This window comes from Vicugna pacos, chromosome 3 (genome assembly GCF_048564905.1).
Source record: "Vicugna pacos chromosome 3, VicPac4, whole genome shotgun sequence".
In the NCBI taxonomy this organism is placed as follows: domain Eukaryota; kingdom Metazoa; phylum Chordata; class Mammalia; order Artiodactyla; family Camelidae; genus Vicugna; species Vicugna pacos.
Window position 1 is genome coordinate 41,423,177 of NC_132989.1, and position 20,405 is coordinate 41,443,581.

At 39.4% G+C, this 20,405-nt stretch overlaps 1 protein-coding gene across 1 annotated transcript in view; it reads left to right on the forward strand.

Annotated features, from left to right (window-relative positions):
• The window catches only part of FEM1C (fem-1 homolog C), a 79,625-nt gene extending 59,551 nt beyond the window's left edge, over positions 1 to 20,074 (forward strand). The window contains exons 5-6 of the mRNA XM_072958058.1: positions 19,480 to 19,593; positions 20,056 to 20,074. Of these exons, the coding sequence (XP_072814159.1) occupies positions 19,480 to 19,529 (50 nt within the window). The 3' untranslated portion in view covers positions 19,530 to 19,593; positions 20,056 to 20,074. The remainder of the gene's footprint in view (positions 1 to 19,479; positions 19,594 to 20,055) is intronic.
• The last annotated feature ends 331 nt before the right edge of the window (positions 20,075 to 20,405 follow it).

The following is a 20,405-nucleotide window of genomic DNA, read 5'->3' on the forward strand; positions in this document are numbered from 1 at the left end:
TTCATTTTTATCTTAGAAGTATAATTTTATAAATGATAATGTCATCACATATTCCCTGCACAGAGGTGTATGTAAAGTCCAGAAACAAGACAGTGGCCTGACTCTCCAAAGTTGGCAGAATCAGTTCCCAGGAATAAGAGGACAGTCCTGATTGTGATTTAATCAAATCGGGAAAACTCGAGATGTGGAGGGGGTCATCTTAGAGTTTAGAGACAGAGGAAATTTTATTTCTGTTCATGAACAAATATGTTTCCTTTTATTAGAATTAAAAAATTAATAGTTCTTTTTTACCTTGGCTACCAGGAGCACGGAGCTGATTTGAGAGGTGATTACAATGATTGTCTGTGGCTTAGACTTTATAATTCAGTGCTTTCCTGGTTTTCCAGTCCAGATCCTAGTTCTTTTATTTTTGTTGTAAGAGGTCTGTTGGATATTTGGCTCTTGTCATAAGCTTTCTTATTTAAAAAATAGGTAAGGAATAAAAGATCGATAAATGGAAGGAAATATGAAGAACAACCACTTGGCTGGCAGGCTGAAATCGAAGGACAGAGTAAATCTCTTTATCAGTCAGTCATCCATGTTTAGACACCTGCCTGGCTACACTTTACCTGAGGCAGCGGCTCTCCTGCCAGCCATTTGCAAGGTGTGTGTTCCCTCATCTATGATTCGCTTGGGCCTGACTCGCTGAAAGAAGCCAGCTGGTCATCACTTTGGCTTCTGAAGTTAATAATCCATGCTCGCAGAGCTTCTGTTGGAGAAGTGTTGTAAACACACCTGTTCCTCACTAGCTGTCAGGAGTAATGTGACTCGAGCCTGAGTGGGCAGGTCCCCAAACTACCACTATTGGAGAGCTGAGGCCCCAGGACTTCAAGATGGTGGGGGGGACCAGTGGTTGGGCGCCCACAGAGCTGGCCTTGGAGGTCTAGCCTGAGTTGGGTTGGTCTTCCTCTGAGATGCCATCTTCCAATGGTATCCAACAATGGGTGTGTCTGAACAGATGGGTGTGTCTGCAGACCCTTCTGGACCCAAGTGTAAAGTGAAGCTTCTGCTGGTGTCCTTGTCCCTGAGGGGCTGCCTTGTTTTAGGTTGGTTGTTAAGAAGGGTGTTCTGTCTGAGACTTTGGAGTGTGATGCTTGAGGGCAATAGTGAAGATCCTCCGTCTTCTAAAGGAAGACAAATGAGCACCTTCGGTTGGGGGCTGAGTGAGAGCCGGGCCTGTCCTTCAAGGTGAGTTCACTGCAAGCTCTCTCTGCCCCTCACCTCCCCCTCTAGCTTCCCCCCTTCCTCGGGTCAAAATGATCTCAACAAGATCTAGAAGTTCACGGGGGGCTCTCATGCAAGCACATGTTTTGATTTTATGGAAGTAAAGTCCCTACAGAACTCTAAACAGTTTACACTGGGATTAGAGAAGTGAGGAAATCATATTGAAATGATGTATTGACATTTTTCCCTCCATTCTCTCATTTACTAGTCATTCTGGAACATCACATGTCAGTTCAAATGTAATGAAAGTTCAAAATCTGTTTCTATGATTTTTTAACATTTTTTATTGATTTATAATCATTTTACAATGTTGTGTCAAATTCCAGTGTTCAGCACAATTTTTCAGTCATACATGGACATATACACACTCATTGTCACATTTTTTTTCTCTGTGAGCTACCATAACATTTTGTGTATATTTCCCTGTGCTATACAGTATAATCTTGTTTATCTATTCTACAATTTTGAAACCCCAGTCTATCCCTTCCCACCCTCCACCCCCCTGGCAACCACAAGTCTGTATTCTCTGTCTATGAGTCTATTTCTGTCCTGTATTTACGCTTTGTTTTTGTTTCTTTGTTTGTTTTTGTTTTTGTTTTTTAGATTCCACATATAAGCGATCTCATATGGTATTTTTCTTTCTCTTTCTGGCTTACTTCATTTAGAATGACATTCTCCAGGAGCATCCATGTTGCTGCAAATGGCATTATGTTGTCAGTTTTTATGGCTGAGTAGTATTCCATTATATAAATATACCACATCTTCTTTATCCAGTCACCTGTTGATGGACATTTAGGCTGTTTCCATGTTTTGGCTATTGTAAATAGTGCTGCTATGAACATTGGGGTGCAGGTGTCATCCTGAAGTAGGGTTCCTTCTGGATACAAGCCCAGGAGTGGGATTCCTGGGTCATACGGTAAGTCTATTCCTAGTCTTTTGAGGAATCTCCACACTGTTTTCCATAGTGGCTGCACCAAATTGCATTCCCACCAGCAGTGTAAGAGGGTTCCCCTTTCTCCACAGCCTCTCCAGCATTTGTCATTTGTGGATTTTTGAATGACAGCCATTCTGACTGGTGTGAGGTGATACCTCATTGTAGTTTTGATTTGCATTTCTCTGATAACTAGTGATATTGAGCATTTTTTCATGTGCCTTTTGATCATTTGTATGTCTTCCTTGGAGAATTGCTTGTTTAGGTCTTCTGCCCATTTTTGGATTAGGTTGTTTATTTTTTTCTTATTGAGCTGTATGAGCTGCTTATATATTCTGGAGATCAAGCCTTTGTCGGTTTCATTTACAAAAATTTTCTCCCATTCTGTAGGTTGTCTTCTTGTTTTACTTCTTGTTTCCTTTGCTGTGCAGAAGCTTGTAAGTTTCATTAGGTCCCATTTGTTTATTCTTGCTTTTATTTCTTCTAGGAGAAAATTTTTGAAATGTATGTCAGATAATGTTTTGCCTATGTTTTTCCTCTAGGAGGTTTATTGTATCTTGTCTTATGTTTAAGTCTTTGATCCATTTTGAGTTGATTTTTGTATATAGTGTAAGGGAGTGTCCTAGCTTCATTGTTTTACATGCTGCTGTCCAGTTTTCCCAACACCATTTGCTAAAGAGACTGTCTTTATTTCATTGTATATTCTTGCCTCCTTTGTTGAAGATTAGTTGACCAATGTTTCTATGATTAATGTTAATGTATCCTTAAGAAAAGCTGATTTTTTTTCCTTCCCCAAAATAGACAGCTTTGCTTCCCAGGCATTTCCTTTGCAAATGGGTTTCTCTCTTTATTTTTAGGGACCACACAAAGATGGCAAAAATGCTGGGAGCAGAGATTCTTTTTTTTTAAACTGAAGTATAGTCAGTTTACAATCTCTGGTGTACAGCATAATGTTTCAGACATAGACATACATACATATATTCATTTTCATTATAGATCAGTACAAGATATTGAATATAGTTCCCTGTGCAATACAATGTAAACTTGTTTATCAATTTCATATGTAGTAGTTTGTATCTGCAAATCTTGGACAACAAATTTATCCCTTCCAAACCCTTCCCCTCCAATAACCATAAGTTTACTTTCTATGTCTGTGAGTCTCTTTCTGTTTTATAAATAAGTTCATTTGTGTCTTTTTTTATTTTAGATTTCACTTATGAGTGATATCATATGGTATTTTTCTTTCTCTTTCTGGCTTACTTCACTTATCTCCAGGTCCCTCCATATTGCCACAAATGGCATTTTTTATGGCTGAGTCGTATTCCATTGTATAAATATACCACAACTTCTTTATCCAGTCATCCATCTTTGGACATTTAGGTTGTTTCCATGTCTTGGCTATTGCATATAGTGCTGCTATAAACATTGGGGTGCATGTATTGTTTCAAATTAGAGTTCCTTCTGGACATATGCCCAGGAATGGAATTGCTGGATCATAGGGTAAGTCTATTTTTAGTTTTTTAAGGATTCTCCATACTGTTTTCCTTAATAGCTGCACCAAACTACATTCCCACCAACAGTGTAGGAGGGTTGCCTTTTCTCCACACTCTCTCCAGCATTTATTGTTTGTGGACTTTTGTATGATGGCCATTCTGACTGGTGTGAAGTGATACCTCATTGTAGTTTTGATTTGCATTTCTCTGATAATTAATGATATTCAGCATTTTTTTGTGTGTCTATTGGCCATTTGATGTCTTCACTGGAGAATTTCTTGTTTAGATCTTCTGCCCATTTTTGGATTGGGTTGTTTGTTTTTTTCTTACTAAGATGTATGAGCTGTTTATATATTCTGGAAATTAATTCCTTGTCAGTCTCATCATTTACAAACATTTTTCCCATTCCATAAATTGTCTTTTTGTTTTGTTTGTGGTTTCCTTTGCTGTGTAAAAGCATATAAGTTTAATTAGGTCCCATTTCTTTATTTTTGCTTTTATTTCTATTGCCCGGGTAAACTGCTATAGGAGAACATTGCTAAGATCTCTGTCAGAGAATGTTTTGCCTAGGTTTTCTTCTAGGAGGTTTACAGTATCTTATGTTTAAGTCTTTAGGACATTTTGAGCTTACTTTTGTGTATGGTGTGAGGGAATGTTCTAAGTTCATTGATTTACTTGCGGCTGCCCAACTTTCCCCACACCACTTGCTGAAAGACTGTTTTTTCCTCCATTTTATATCCTTGCCTTTTTTGTCAAAGATTAATTGGCCATAAGTCTGTGGGCTTATTTCTGGGCTCTCTGTTCTGTTCCATTGATTCATATGTCTGTTTTTGTGCCAGTACCATGCTGTTTTGATTACTGCAGCTCTGTAGTATTTTCTGAAGTCTGGGAGGTTATTCCTCCAGCTTCATTCTTTTTCTTCAGTATTACTTTGGCAATTCTGAGTCTTGTGATTCCATATACATTTTAGGATTATATGTTCTAGTTCTGTGAAAAATGTCATGGGTAATTCGATAGGGATCACATTAAGTCTGTAGATTGCTTCAGGCAGTATGGCCATTTTAACAACATTGATTTTTCCAATCCAAGAGTATGGGATATTTTTCCATTTCTTTAAGTCATCTTTAATTTATTTAATCAATGTTTTGTAGTTCTCTGCATATAAGTTTTTCACCTTCTTGTTCAGATTTGTTCCTAAGTATTTTATTGTTTTGGATGTGATTTTAAAAGGGATTGTTTCTTTTCTGATATTTCATTGTTAGTGTAAAGAGATTCAACTAATTTCTGTATGTTAATCTTGTATCCTGCTACCTTGCCAAATTCTTTTATCAGCTCTAGCAGTTTTTGTGTGGAGGCTTTAGGGTTTTCTATATATAGTATCATGTCATCCACACATAGCAACAATTTTAATTCTTCTCTTCCAACTTTGGATCCTTTTTATTTCTTTTTCTTGTCTGATCATTATGGCTAGGACTTCCAATACTATGTTGAATAGAAGTGGTAAGAGTGGGCATCCTTGTCTTGTTCCAGATTTTAGCAGGAAGGCTTTCAACTTTTCACCATGGAGTATTATGTTGGCTGTGGATTTCTCATAGATAGCTTTTACTATGTTGAGGTATGTTCCCTCTCTACCCACTTTGGTAAAAGTAATGTGTTGGATTCCGTTTGCTAATATTTTGTTGAGAATTTTTGCATCTATGTTCATCAATGATATTTGTTTCTATTTTCTTTTTTCGTAGTGTCTTTGTCTGGTTTTGGTATCAGATGATGATGGCTTCATAGCATTTGGGAGTGTTTCCTCCTCTTCAATCTTTGTAAGAGTTTGAGAAGGATCAGTATGGGTTCTTCTTTGTATGTTTGGTAGAATTCCCTTGTGAAGCTATCTGGTCCTATACTTTTGTTTTCAGGGAGGTTTTTTATTGTTGATTCTGTTTCACTTCTAGTGATAGGTCTGTTCAAATTATCTATTTTTCAGAATCCTTTTTAGCAACTTGGGAAAAGTTTCAGAGGATTTAGAAAGATGGAAAGTCAGCAGAGAGCAATGAAGCCAACTATTATACCACATGCTGCAGAGAATTCTTTGCTCAATACTATTTTTAAGAGTATCTATGGCCACATATTTTAATTTCTTATTACTCGAAGTGTATATGTAAACCAGCAGATTTGGAATCTCTTGGGAATTTTTCAGAAAAGTCTTGGATGCTGTAGGTTTACATTAATATGAAAGAGATTACATCAACTGTTAATATTAAGAGAACTCAAATTTCCTTTGCTTCATCAGTTTGTTGGTCCCAGTGAGCTCTCATTACCAGTAATAATTCAACTTCACTAGCTCACATTTCCCTGGTGGTGCCTAAGACAAGGTCTCAGTTCATCTTCAAAGTTCCCTTAAGCTTTTCTTGGAAACCTCAGAAGGTCACTACACACCATCTGAGGAACAGATTCCCCTCCCCAACTGATGCCTGTTGCTTACTGACTGCTGGGGTGTTACGAGGGAACCCCAGGTCCCCTCCCAGGGACAGACACATGCAAGGGCCATGTTTCCTTCATTATTCACCACATCAGGATTCCTCTAGGTCCTGACCAGAAATGGGCAGTGCCACCTCTCCCAAGCTCTGACACTGTCTTGTGTATCACAATATCATTTCCAGCCCCACTCTCCATCTAAGACATCTCAAAGACATGTCTAGGATAGACATGTCTATGTTGATAGACACCTGTGCCCTCACTTCCCATTTCCATCCAGGCACTCTGGCACCAAACCCTCCCCACAAGCTATTTCCTCCGTGAAAATCACCTCGTGCAGAATGATCATTGCTGGTGGATCACCATTAGTACCAGTTCAGATAACCTCCAAATCTGAATCCCAGCTCAGGCTCAGCTGGAACCACAGCTATGAAGAACAATAGTATGATGTCGATGGATTAAACAACAGCAAAAACAACAACCATAAAATAGCCAATTCTTGCTTTTGTTTTGTTGCTAATCAAACCAAAACCCTTGGAGAAGTATTCTTCCCAGATCACTGAAGATGCACTTTGAGATGTCTGCTGAGATCACAGCTACATATACAACTTAATTTTGGGAACTAAATGTTAAGATGAACATTGGTAAACTGGAGAGGACCAGTATAGGCTAGAAGGATGTTGAGGTGTCTGGAAAGCATTTATACAGAGAGTGAAAAGAAGTAGAGAGTTTTAACTTGGAAAATGGAGGCCAGAATGATGTCTTTAAATTTTAAATACTGCCGTGTGGCCAGATAAATTCTCTTGTTCTGGATTATTCTGGTGCACAGACAAAGATTAATGAGAGGAAATTACAGAGAGGCAGATCCTAAGACCGAAGACTGACTAAGGAGGAGTGAATGCCTTGGGAAGCAGAGTTCAACATCACTCACATGTCTAAGCTAAGAGGAGAGTGTTTATGTTAGGGTGCTTTAGGAGAAATTATTGAATTTAGGGGAGATTCAATCCAGATAGCCTAGTATCTTGAAAAATAAAAGCTAGAAGGAATCTTAGAGCTTATTATCAAAGTTTAGGAGACTAAGGCCAGGCAGCAAGTTTGACTTGTCCTACTTCACTTCACACAAATTACCGGCAGAGAGGGGAATAGAGTCCAGATTGCTAATCCCTGTCTCAGGGGACTTTTTTTTTTTTTTTGGATGGTTGGGGGAGGTAATTGGGTTTATTTATTTATCATTTTTTTAATGGTGGTACTGGGGATTGAACCCAGGACCTTGTGCACGCTAAGCACGCACTCTGGGAAGAACATGGACAAAGCTCTTAAATCTCTCTTCTGCAATTATTTAGGGTCAGGAGACTCAGTTTAAGTCCTGGTGCCACCACGATTTACTAGCCATGTAACCTCCTGTAAAGTGTGGATAAAAATACCTCTTCTGCCTACCTCATGAGTTTTTGCGATAATTGAATGAGATGCAGAATGCACATTTGTTACCTTAGCCACATGAACATATTAAAACATTAGTGTGGAACAGAGGAGAAAAGTACTACTGATTTTTGGTTTCTGCTTGTTCCAGGGACAATGCCAGGCACTCCGCATATATAACCGTATTTCATCTTTACATCAACAGCCTGTGAGACAGGCTGTAGTGTAGGGTCATACGTGCAGCGCCTTGTATATTTCTTGGTTTGGAGAGGTTGCCCAATAAATATTAACTTCCTGTCCTAACTGTGACCCCAGTTTAGGGATCTAGGGTAAATAACATCTCTAGTTCTCAGATCTCTTCAACTGTAATATGGGGGCTTGAACTAAGTGATATTTAACATTCCATCTAGGATTAATTGTTTAAGACAGAATTTTGGAACTTGGCACTTGGAAAAGGGGGTCTATAATCAGAAAAGTTTGGGACATACTGGAATCAAAGGTAAACAGGGTCTTGTCCAAGGTCATGTAATACATCTGTAGCCAACTTTGGGGTGATTGGCTGTTCTATATCTAGATAGGGAGGGGTTTGGGTCACCTAGGTGCATGCATTTGTCAAAACAGAGCACCTATTATCCTAGTAATTGTGCACTTCATAGTATGTAAATTTTACAACAAAAGGAAAGGTCTGTTAAAAAAAAAAAGCTCTAGTTACAAATATGCTGGAGTATTTAGGGGAAAGTGTATTGAGGCCTGTAAGTCCCTTTGAAATGCAACAAAATTAACGTGGAGGAATGCCTGGATAGAGGGATAGACAGGTGGACGGATGTGGTCAAGAAGGTAGAGTAGAACAATCGTGACAGAATCCAGGTGGGGTTATGCCAGCGTTCCTGGTGAGTGCCTTCAACTGTACTGTACATTTGAAATTTTTCATAATAAAATGTCGGAAAAAATACCCAAGAGCCAAGCCCAGATTGCTGCCCAGAGCTTTCTCTCTGTGCCCTCTCATGGCTCCTGCTTGTCTCTGGGCCCCCAGAAGAAGACCCACTGCCCACAGGCCTGAGAGCTCTGTCTCTGTAAGACCTCTAAGCTGAATGAGCTACACTATTCTTTGTGATGATTCTGCTGCTGGGTTAAAAATCTCCCTCCTTCATAACAAGGGAAGCAAAATCCCCTCTGGCTCAGTCCCTGCATGGTAATAAGAGCGAAAGCACTCCATAAGCCGCAGTGAGTGGTTCTGCATCACCCTTCTGCCTCAGTCGTTATCACGTCTGGTCCCAGCATCTCCTGTGGCCTTGGCAGCTCCCCTCCCCCAACAGTCACTCTGTCACCATCACCCCCAACTCAGCCCCCTCGTGGGGCCTGGCTTTGGAGCCCTTGGAGCTTCTTCATTTGCCTTCTGTCTTTCAGACTCATCTGAGACGAACCCAGGGGTTTAAGCAGGTGGTTTTTAGTTTTTAGATATTTATGATTTTTGTTTGTTTCATAAATTAATCAGGCTCACCAAATCTGCTGCACCTCTGTTGGAAACGCTGGACTCCATCCATTTTTGCATAATAATAATTCCTGCCATTTGCCTATGCTTTTTCTTAACTCCAAGCACCTTCCATCTCTCCCTGTAGCTCATTTAAATTTTCACAGAACTGGCAAGGATCATTCAACTTTTACAAATGGAAAATCTGAGAGAGTGCCCACTAACATTTATTGAGTTCCTACTGTATGCACTCATTTGCTGCACGTCACCCTGTACACTGTCCCACTCAAAGCCACAACCTCCTCGCGAGGCACTTAACACGTTGGCGCCACTATTACAAAGGAGGAAACTGAGGCTCAGAGAATTTTTTTTGAGGTCCAACAACCAGAGGGCAGTTGACACCAGCAGTGCCATCCCACAGAAACACAGAGTAGGAGGGGACATCAGTGGCTTCCCCGGCCAACCACCCTGTTTCCCAGTCGAGGATGCTGAAGCCCAGCGAGTAGATATGAGCTATTTAGAAGAGAAGCTGGAATTAGAACTCAGGTCTAAGTTTTCTGACTCAATTTAGAAAAGGAGAAACTCCATGTAGATTTAGACATATGGGGAAAGTTGGAGCATTCCCTGCCCATGGGGAAGCTGTATGCCACTCAAGGCTGGAGCTGTAGTTTTTAAATCTGGCGAGAGCTGAGTGCCACTTTCTCTGGAAAACTTAGCTACTCCCAGCCTGTGAGACACTTCAGCAGCCCAGATGTAATCAATGTTCCTTGTGTGACAGTCCTTTCAGGTACTAGGAGGCTTTGAAAGCAGGAGCAGAACCATCGCTTGCAACAGAAACATCTCAATGAAAAGTGGATAGAAAAAGCATGGTGAATAGACCCCAGACCAGCCGGGTACCTGGGGCTGCCCTTTTACAGCTGCCTCCTGTCACAGCCTGATTACATTTGATTGGTTCTGAGGGTGAATGGCTTGCCAAGGCCCAATTTCCTCCCTGATCAGATTGGCATCACTTTCAGGAAAACAGCAGAATGTTGCAGACAGAAAGATTCTTACTTCTGTGCTGATATCTTGTCTCCATCTCCCAGTAGAGTTAGTAGATAGGTCCGAAGTTTGTTTGTATATTTAGTTGCTTGTATATCTACTAAAATTTCTTAGCCCTCTGCCACCCAGAAGTCCTGCCATTGAAGGTGAGCTGTGCTGGGTGAACTGTCCTGTGGACAGGTGGCTTGTACATCTGAGTGGCACGTAACAAAACTGGACTTGAAACTTCGTTTGGACTCCTGATTGGCATAGTACTCAGCTCTCACTGGAAGGGTGACTGGAAAGGGACAGTACTGACCTTATCATAATGCCACCTGGGGTGGACCGCTGATGTTCATGATATGTAAGACTGAGTGAGCCAGATTTTGGTAAATGTACTGCTTTCAGACAATTGGAGTCTGACTCTTGTTGGGTCCCATGGGGCCTAACCATTCCCTCGGTGTTGGGAATAGGATTTCCCAGGAAGGAATGGCTATTCTCACTGTCAGCCTTAAAGCAGGTTATTCCCAGGAAAGGTGACCTTGGAACTTAACATTCAAACTGGAGTTGTTTGGGGGAGTGGAGGGGAACTACTGATAATTACACTGGGACATCAGGTGTGGACAAGCGCTGACGGTGAAATAAGAGAAGATCCGGTCTCCCTGGGCTCCGGCCACAGTGGCAGAGGCGGGCTCTGAGAGAGAGGGGGAAGTAAGGGACCCTGTGGATGGATCTGAGTCTTGGCACTTATTGGAAGCTATTCCCTGAACTGTACACATCTGAATCGTTATCTGATTGCCATGTGCAGATTCCTTTCATGTCACTGCTGGGCATTTGTCGTGTGTGGAGAATGAAGCTAAGGGCTGGACATAGAAAACATCAAGGGAGACAGAAGTATCCCCTCCCTTAAGAGCTGAATGGAGGGAGCAGCCAGGGTTGGGGGTGTGGTATAAGGATGGGGTGTCTCCAGCAGAGCACAGCTGTGCACAGTCTGCCCAGCCTCCCCGGAAGAAGCAGGACCAGGGGCAGGGTGAGGAAGGGAGAGGACGCCGGTCCTAGCTGGCCCACTAAGGACCGTCTACCCTCTGGCTCCGGCTGTTTACCTGCCCTCATGTCCACCTTCACTCTTTCCTGTCTCAGTGATCTTAAGTGGGCATTGACTTTGCAGTCACAAGTGAAAATGCTTTTCATTGCTATTCCGTTCCTTTGTGCGCTTCTCTTTGGGGAGACAATGGATGTCTCTGGGAAGCAGTCTCAGCTCCAGACTTCCTTGTTCTCTGCACACACCTCCAGGCTGGAATTTGAGTTCTGAATTACAATTGCCTGTCAGCTTGGATTTTCCATCTCTCCCACTCCCTCCGCTAACAGCGACTTAAAGTGGTCCCATCCCCAGTGTCCAGTGCCTGGCAAAGAGGAAGCATCCAATAAGTCTTTGAGTAAATGATGGCAAGAGATGGAAAGGACTCCAAGGTAGGATGTAGAGGTCAAGATACAGACCTCATGCTCCTTTAGGTCTGATATCCATGCGGATTTTCCAAGATAATGTAAACACTCTATTCTCATTGTTTTCCCTCTATTGCTTTCAATTTGATATTATTGATCTGCTTTCTACCCTATAGAGAGAGAGAAAAAAAAAAGATTTCCTGGTAATAGATGGATAGATTTAAACGTTAAAATTATAACTTTAAAATATTTTAGCTTTTCCTTTTAATATTTTTATTTGAAAAAATGAAAACAGGAGAAAATGAAAGTAATAATCATTCATAATTTTTCCATATTTTTGAGAAATATCATCTCCCCCATTATCACCACCATGAAAATCTAGTCACTGATATTAACAGTTTGGTGTCTATTCCAGACTCTTTTCATTATGCACACAACACACACACACACACACACAAACTCATTCACATATATTTTTACTTAAAAAAATGGAATCCTGCTAATTATGCTGTACTACTATTTTCTTTTTTCACCTAAAATATTTTATAGGCCTATTTCAAAGTCCTACATATAGATAACATCTTATTCTCTTAAAATTTTTTTTTTATTTAGCTTTTTTATCTGTCTGAAATTGATGTCTGTGTATGGTGTGAAGACAGGGATCTAGCAGCAATTTTTCTGTATGAATTGACAGGTATCTCACTGGTCATCAAATAAATTCTCTTTCCCTACTGATTTGAAGTGCTGCTTCTGTCATAAACTGAACTCCATATGAACGTGAATCTCTGGACTTTTGTCCTGCTTCATTGATCTGTATGTCTGTTTCTGTGCCAATTACTGTTTAACATACCTAATTTACGATGTATTCTGATACCTACTTGTTTATTTCTGCATGAAGTAATTACGAATTTTAACTTTCATTTTAATTTTTATCTGGTAGGAAAAGGTACTCCTCATTGCTTCTATTTTCGGTTTAAATTTTTTTTTCATATGTTAATTTTACATTTCAACAAAATTGTACATGTACATAATTTAAAAGGTAAATAAGATGAAAAAGTGCAAATATTTGTCCCCTGCTCTTTGACTCTTCATTCTTTGTCCTCAGAGGGAATCCCTTTTACTTCTTTTAGCTGATATTTCTAGGATTAACCTTTATGTTTCTAAGTAATATGATTATACTACTAATTTTTGACTTATCACTTTTAGACATAATTTATTGTATTCTATTAATAAATATTCCTCTCTGTTACATCCCACTCCATTCCTTCTTCTGCTCAACAGAGTATATCAAATTTTGGTTAAATCAATAATTAGGTTTACATTAAGAATGGGCAAAGACTTTTTAATTGCAGAATCAACTAGTACATTATGATTGCATTTCCTTCTTATGTAAATGAAATCCTTTCCTGGGTATTTTTTTGGAGTTATTCATTGCTTTTGTTTTTACTTATACAATTTTTTATGAATCTTTATCTAAATTTCTCCAAATACTCAGTCAGAGGCATATAACTATTAGCAGATTTCCTACCATGCTCAGAAACATTTGTTTATTAATTCCTTCCTATTACCTGGAAGCTTTCTTCTCAGAACCTCCTGTCTTTCTATTCCAATCCCATATTTCCTTAATCCTATGTTTTTTCTCTTTTAAAATTTATTTCCTCATTTTGTTGGAGTATATTTTCCAATTGCTGTCAACATTTCTGCATCCTTCAGTTTTAGATATGTTACTTTTAAATAACATATTTGGGACTTGTTTATTAGTTTATTTTTTGATTTAGCTAGGCAATCTCAGTTTTTTAACTGGAGCAATTAGTCTATCTACATTTAATGTATTTACTGTAATTTGTGTTTAAATATATCTTTTTATTTTGTGCTTTCTATGGTGCTAGCTGTTCAGTGTTTTCTCCCTCTCAGTCTTTGCCTTCTTTTTGACTTGATTGATTGTGCTAGTTTGAAGTTTTCCCCTTCTTCTAGTTTGGAAGTTGCACAGTTTGTTTCTTTTCTTTTGGTTGTTGTCCTAGAAAATTACAATATACAGCCTTAACTTATTAAAGGCTAATTAATACCTTTACTCTCCTCCTAGGCAACATAAACACTTGAGTATTAATTATCAGCTTCCCAAATTCCATGCTATTATTACTATTTATTTCAATTCTTTCTATATGTAAAATACCATAAAGCATAAAATTATTGTTCTGTGCAGTCAATATTCACTTAGATTTACTCACATATTTATCATTTTCTTTGCCCTCCTTCTCCTCCCCCTTGACATCACCTTCTGCTTGTGCTGATTTTCATTTATCATTTTCTTTGCCCTCCTTCTCCTCCCCCTTGACATCACCTTCTGCTTGTGCTGATTTTCCTTACGTCTGAAGTGCATCCCTTAGGATTCCTTAGGTGCAGATCCACAGGAGGCAAACTCTGTGTTTTCACCCATCCAGTAATGGCTTTATGTTGCCTTCATTTTTGAAGTATATTTTAGCTGAGTATAGAATTCTGTAGGCACTTTTTTTTCTCTTTCATTATATTGAAGATAACATTCCCTTGTCTTCTGGCTTTTTATTTAGTTTATTTTTTGATATTGAGAAGTCAGCTGTCACCCTGTCACTCCTTTGCAAGTGATCTTTTTCTCAAGCTTCTTTTTAAGATTTTCTTTCTTTTAGCTTTTCTTGAAAACCAAAGCACAGGCTTCTTTATATTTATCCTGGGGATTCATTGGACTCTTAAATTTGTGAAGAGCAGTCTTTCATCAGTTCTTGACAACTCTAAGCAATTTTTCCCTTCATTTATTGCCTTTACCCTGTTCCTCTTACTTTCTTCTGGTGTCTAATTGGAGACATGTCTCCATGATATGATAACATACATGTTAGATCTTTTAATTCTGTGTTAAGTGTTAACAAACTATGGCCCATGGGTCAGTCACCTATTTTTGTAAATAAAGTTTTGAAGATAGCTTTGCTTATTTATTTACTTTTTAAATCTGCAGTGGCAGATGTGAATAGTTGCAACAGAGAGAGTAAGACTTGCATAGCTCAAAGTATTTACTATCTGACATTTCAAGCAAAAGTTTGTCAGTGCCTACGTGTTGATTTTTATCCTCTCTTCTGCTTTCTCTCTCATCCTTCTGGTCTTTCTGTGATGCATTCCAAGTACTTTATTCTGATTTATGTTCCACTCCCCTAGTCTAATTTTTGGCTCTATCTGATCTATAGTTAAACCTGTCCATTAAATTCTTAATTATGGTTATTATATTTTTTAGTTCCAGTCTTTCTACTTGGTTCTTTTTCAAATCAAAGTTACTGCTTCGTTTCCACTGCCTGGCTGAGATTTTCAAACTTTTCTTTTGATCTTTTGAGACAGGGAATATGATTTTGGAGTCTGTGCCCGATACTTTTTACTATCTGAGATCTTTTTATCTCTGTGGGTTTGTGTCTGTTGTCTTTTCTTCCCCCTTGGTTCTCACACATACAGACTTTATGCTCAACACTGCATTTGAAATTTCATTTTTAGAGCTAATTTGAGGCCCAAGATGAAAACATACACCTCCACAGAGAATTCTCATTTGCTCTGGACAGTCTGGGGCCACCTGACTGAAGTTCCAGACTTGAGATCTCTTGAGTCGCCCACTGTGGGGACAGTGTTATTGCCAATTCACTCTTTCTCCCATGATGGTGGTTCTCAAACTCATCTGCACACTGGAAGCACCTAGGAAGCTTCAAAATACACTGATGCCTATGTCCACCCCCTAGAGACCATGATTTAATTGGACTGTGGTTGTGGCCTGCACTTTGGAATGTTTAAAAACTCTCCAGTGAGTCTGATGTGCAGACAAGTTTGGGAAGCTCTGCTCTAAAAGTAAAGCCCTTTGGGACCTCACTTAACATGTGGGTATTTATCAGACTCTCCACTTGGCAGGCCCTTTTATCTGTTTTGCCCAGTGAGGCTGCCAAATACCCCAGCTCCATATCACAGCTGTTTCTTTCTGATCAGGGCAAAACAAGTTTGAGTGCTTGCTTCTCAGAGTCTCCTAAATTTTGGCATAGTAATCTTTTGATATCTTATAAGCTCTTTGATACTTTTAAGAAGATTTAAATATAAATATATTTATTTTATATATAAAATACATTTTAATGTGTAATATTAAATAAATAAATATATTCTATACATTTTTTCCCATACAACTGTTTTGGTTGACCTGAATGGGAGGGTTGGTCTAGCCTGTCATTAAGAGAATTGAAAGTCCTTCAGTTGCTTTTTAAAAAGAAAGAACAGGGGTGGTATTTTAGAGTTCTTGCCCTTCTGCAAATGTCTTTATTTTATCCAGTCCGTGCAGTCTTGACTTGGCTGGGATTTAAAGTCTAGGTTGAAACTGATTTTTCCTTCACTTATTTGAAGGTGCTGTCTGATTGATGCCTAATATTCATTAACCTCTAACATTCACAGTAGCTGTTGAATAATCCTGGTTCTACCTGATGCCTGTTTCCTTGTTAATGACTTTTCCCTCCTCTTTGGGAACCATTAGGATCTTCTCTTTTCTCCTAGAACTCTGACATCTCACAATTTATGTACTTTCGGTATGGGTCTCATTGTATTCATTTTCTTGGGCGTGAAAGAGACATGCTCAACCTGGAGATTCTGGCTTTTACTGCTAGGAAATGTTTTTGCCACATTACTTTCTATTTACCATCTCTCGATTTTCTCTCTTCTCTTTTTTAAAAAAATATTTTGGTGGGATGGTGGCCCCCTTGGGTCCATCCTCTACATTATTTATCTTTTCTTTCCCAATTTTTAGTACTGGGTCTTTTTGTGCTAGTTCTTAAAAGAGTTCCTTGACTTTATTCTCCAACTTTTCTACTGAATGTTTTATTTTGATTAAATTTTTATTTCCAGAAGAAATTTTTATTTCTTATTGTTTGACTTATCCTTTTATATAACCTCTATTTCTGGATATAAGTATACAGTATCTTCACTTATTTCCCTATGGTTGTAGATTTTTAAATCTTATATCCTCTTCTGTTTGTTCCCTCCAGACTTTTTCTGTTTATTCTTGTGTTGATCCTTCTCTTTCATGCTAGAGGTTTCCCTCAGTTGTCTGGGAGCCTTGGCACTCTGTTCATATTTAAGAATGAGCCTCTAACACTATGTTTGGAGGCCCTGAGTGAGTGGACAGGACTTATGAAATTGTGGGTCCCATTTAGGGGTGACCAAGCAGAGAGTTTAAAAGAGAAAGAAAGAGAAAAAGGAAGGAAGGAAGGAAAGGAGGAAGGATGGAAGGAAAGAGAAAAAGAAAGGAAGAAAGGAAAGAAGAAAGGAAAGAAGAAAACAGAAAACTGGAAGCTTTTTCTTTAGGGTCATTTATCTTGTCAAAAAAGAATCTTCTGCTACTCTTTGTGTGCCTGTCAGCTTATGGAGGGCAATTTGGGGAAAGGTGACTGTGTAGTTCAACCATTTCCTTCAAAATTCCATGTGCCTCCCCTCTGCTGCTTCCATCCAGGTAACCCTGAGTCTCAGCCTTTCCCATTAAATTATACAGAAAATAACTCTCTAATCACCAGTCTGGGAAATGAGTAGCCTGACTGTGTGAGCTGAGGGAAAGATATGATTATTCCATAAACAAACTTTCAACAGCAGCTATTTTTACCTCCTCACCTCAACCCAGCCCTTCAGGGTGCCTGCTGTCTGCAATGCTGAGCCACTCAGCTTTTCCACTGGGGTGACTTGGCACTTACTAGCGGCCATTCCCCTCCAGGTGACAGATCATTGCTTCCCATGAGATATCACTCACCTCTCCTCCATCTGGTTCTGGCTTCCAAAATTGTGTTAAATTCTCCTGTCTGTTTCGTCTTCTCCATTCTCTTTGTCTTTTATAGGGTTCTACTTCCTTTTCGTTGTTGTAGTTCCTTTACTATCAATTTAGTGGAGTCCCAAGCAGAAAAGGAGATAAAAATCTTTATTCTTAAAACATACCCCAATTCACTTTAGATGGTTTGTCTACTAAAAACAATTCTCCTGGGGTTTTACTAAAATTGCTTTGGATTTATAGGTTAATTGGAGAATTCTCAATTCCATGTTACCGTTCAAGAACATGGTAAATCTCTCCATTTATTTTGAACATTGTGACCTTCTGCAAGTTTTCACAGTTGTCTTCAGGGCATGTTTATTATTAAAATACTCCTGAGAAAGAGCACAAGTGACACAAATGAAAAGCAAATTTGTGAGCTTGAAGATTGACCTGAAAAATTGACTCAGAGCACAGCGCAACAGGACAAAGAGAAAAAATATGAGGGAGGAGTTAAGAGGCTTGGAGAACAGATTCAGCAAGTCCAGTCGCCTTCTAAAAGAGTTTCACAAGGAAAGAACAGAGAGAATAGAGGAAAACAGCCATCAAATAAATGAAATAATAAAATTTTCTGAAGTTTCAGAATGAGACAAACACACAACACCCTACTCCACGTTGTGGGCAACATTTCAGAAAGATAATGAGGACATTCTAAAGGATTCAAGACAGCAAAGATAAGTTTCATTAATTTATACCCTGAGGACTCCCTTTACTGATCATAGACAGATTAGAATCACTAACGATAGAGCTGGCAAATAAAAGCTGCAAATATTTGTCTTTTGGGAGCAAGCATCATCTGTCATCAGCACCAGGAGGCCCTGCGGAAGTCGTGTGAGCATCGCATTCCTACGTTTGGCACCATCCTTGCCAGCCATTGAGGGACCACCAGTCAACAGCACAGTGTTCATCTATCTTCCAGGCAGTTGTGGTGACACCAGACCACCCCAGTCCTTCATCAAACATGCTCCAGTTGGAGAACCACCTTCTTCCCTCCTCCTTCCAAAATCTCAGAACTCAAAAAAAACTCTTTGGAACAGAGTGGGGCTTGAGCGCTTAGAATTGAAATGTCCACCACATCAGAATGGAGGAGGAACACCCTTTACAAGCCCTGAGCAAGGTCTGAGGCTGCTTAGTTCCCAGTGTCACATTTCCCTACCTTTCCTTCAAAGGTCCAAGAAGAAAAGATGTTTGTTCAAAGGTCCTCTTGAGGTGTTTAAGTATTCTTCTAGATACGTCACTAATGAGAAGTAGGATATATATATTCACATGCAAATGGGTTATAAATAGCAGCCTGAGCTGTGTGGGTGGACAGTCTCACTTTTCATCAGGGTTATGAAAAAGGAAAATTTTTATACTGATTATGGATACAAGATACCTGATCTACTGTAGCACAAAGTTTTTGTTGTTGAAGTATAGTCAGTTTACAATGTTGTGTTGGTTTCTGGTGTACAGCATAGTGATTCAGTTATTCATATATATAGATATCCCTTTTCATATTCTTCTTCATTATAGGCTATTACAAGATATCAAACATAGTCCCCTGTGCTCTACAGTAGAATTTGGTTGTTTATTTTGTATATAGTAGTTAGTATCTGCAAATCTCTAACTCCCAATTTATCCCTTTCCACTCCCCCCCCAGTAACCATAAGTTTGTTTTCTATGTCTGTGACTCTGTTTCTGTTTTGTAAATAAGTTAATATGTGTCATTTTTTTAGATTCCACATATATGTGACATCATATAGTATCTTTTCTCTTTAACTTACTTCTCTTAAACTGATTATCTCCAGATCTATCCATGTTGCTGCAAATAGCATTATTTTATTCTTTTTTATGGCTGAGTAGTATTCCATTGTATAAATACACCACAACTTCTTTATCCAGTCATCTATCAATGGACATTTAGGTTGTTTCCATGTCTTGGGTATTGTAAATAGCACTGCTGTGAACATTGGGGTGCATGTATCTTTTTAAATTAGAGTTCCCTCTGGATATATGGCCAGGATTGGGATTGCTGGATTATAAGGTAAATCTGCTTTCCATTTTTTTAAGGAATCTCCATACTGGCTGCACCAAACTACAGTCCCACCAACAGCTAGCCCAAACTTTTGAAACATTTTCCCTTTGCCTCCTTTAGATGCCCCTGGTTACTGCCCAGCTGCATGTTTGGGGCTCCACAAAGCGTGAACATCACAGCCATTCATTAGCCTGAGAACCTGGACTAGCCTGAGGACGTGAGCCTGCATTCAAGGTACAGTCCATTTTGTCATTCAGTTGCTCAACACATATGAGCTTAGTGCCTTCAGAAGAGAAAGATAAACATGGCCCTGTCTTTAAGGGGCTTAAATTCCAACTCCACCACCTATTGGCTAGTTAGGCTCAAGTAAAACATTTAGTTCCCGATCCTTCAGTTCCTCTTCTTTAAATAGAATGCTGACTGTGTTTACCTGACTCAAGTTTTTGTGTGGATGATAATATGCATCAAAGTGGTTATGGGAGAGCCTGTAGGGCATTGTTATTGTCCTTATGCTGCCTTTGTCCTAATTAATCTGAGTTTCTAACTAAACACTGAATTCAACTGATGCTTTCATCTTCCACCAGAACCAGCAGTATCTTCTTCTTGGTGTGTGGTGGTTGTACCCCCACCCTTTTCATCTTGTCACCTCCTTTCTGTCAAGGTCTGCCGGGTGTTCATGAGTTACTTCTGCTCTAGGTGACTGTGAAATTCTATACCTTTCCCCTGAAGCTTCTGGAAAGAAGAACACAAGCCACTGGCTCCCTGAGCCATCCCAGGTGGTGACATCCACTAGCCTCGAGCTTCCCAGGTGGGATCCTGGTCCTGCTCAAGAAAGGGAGGCTGACATTCCATTGCTGGGCTTCTGATTTCTGTCCCTGGGTCTCGTTTCAGGCCACACCACCTATCTTAAATCAAATTAATGACAGCTCTTCAGTGTTGTAAGAATTTTCTGTATATTAACTTGTTGAGTTCTCACAACAACTCCGTATTATCCCAAGTCATAGAAGAGGAAACAGACTCAGAGTATCTAACAAACTTGCTTAAGG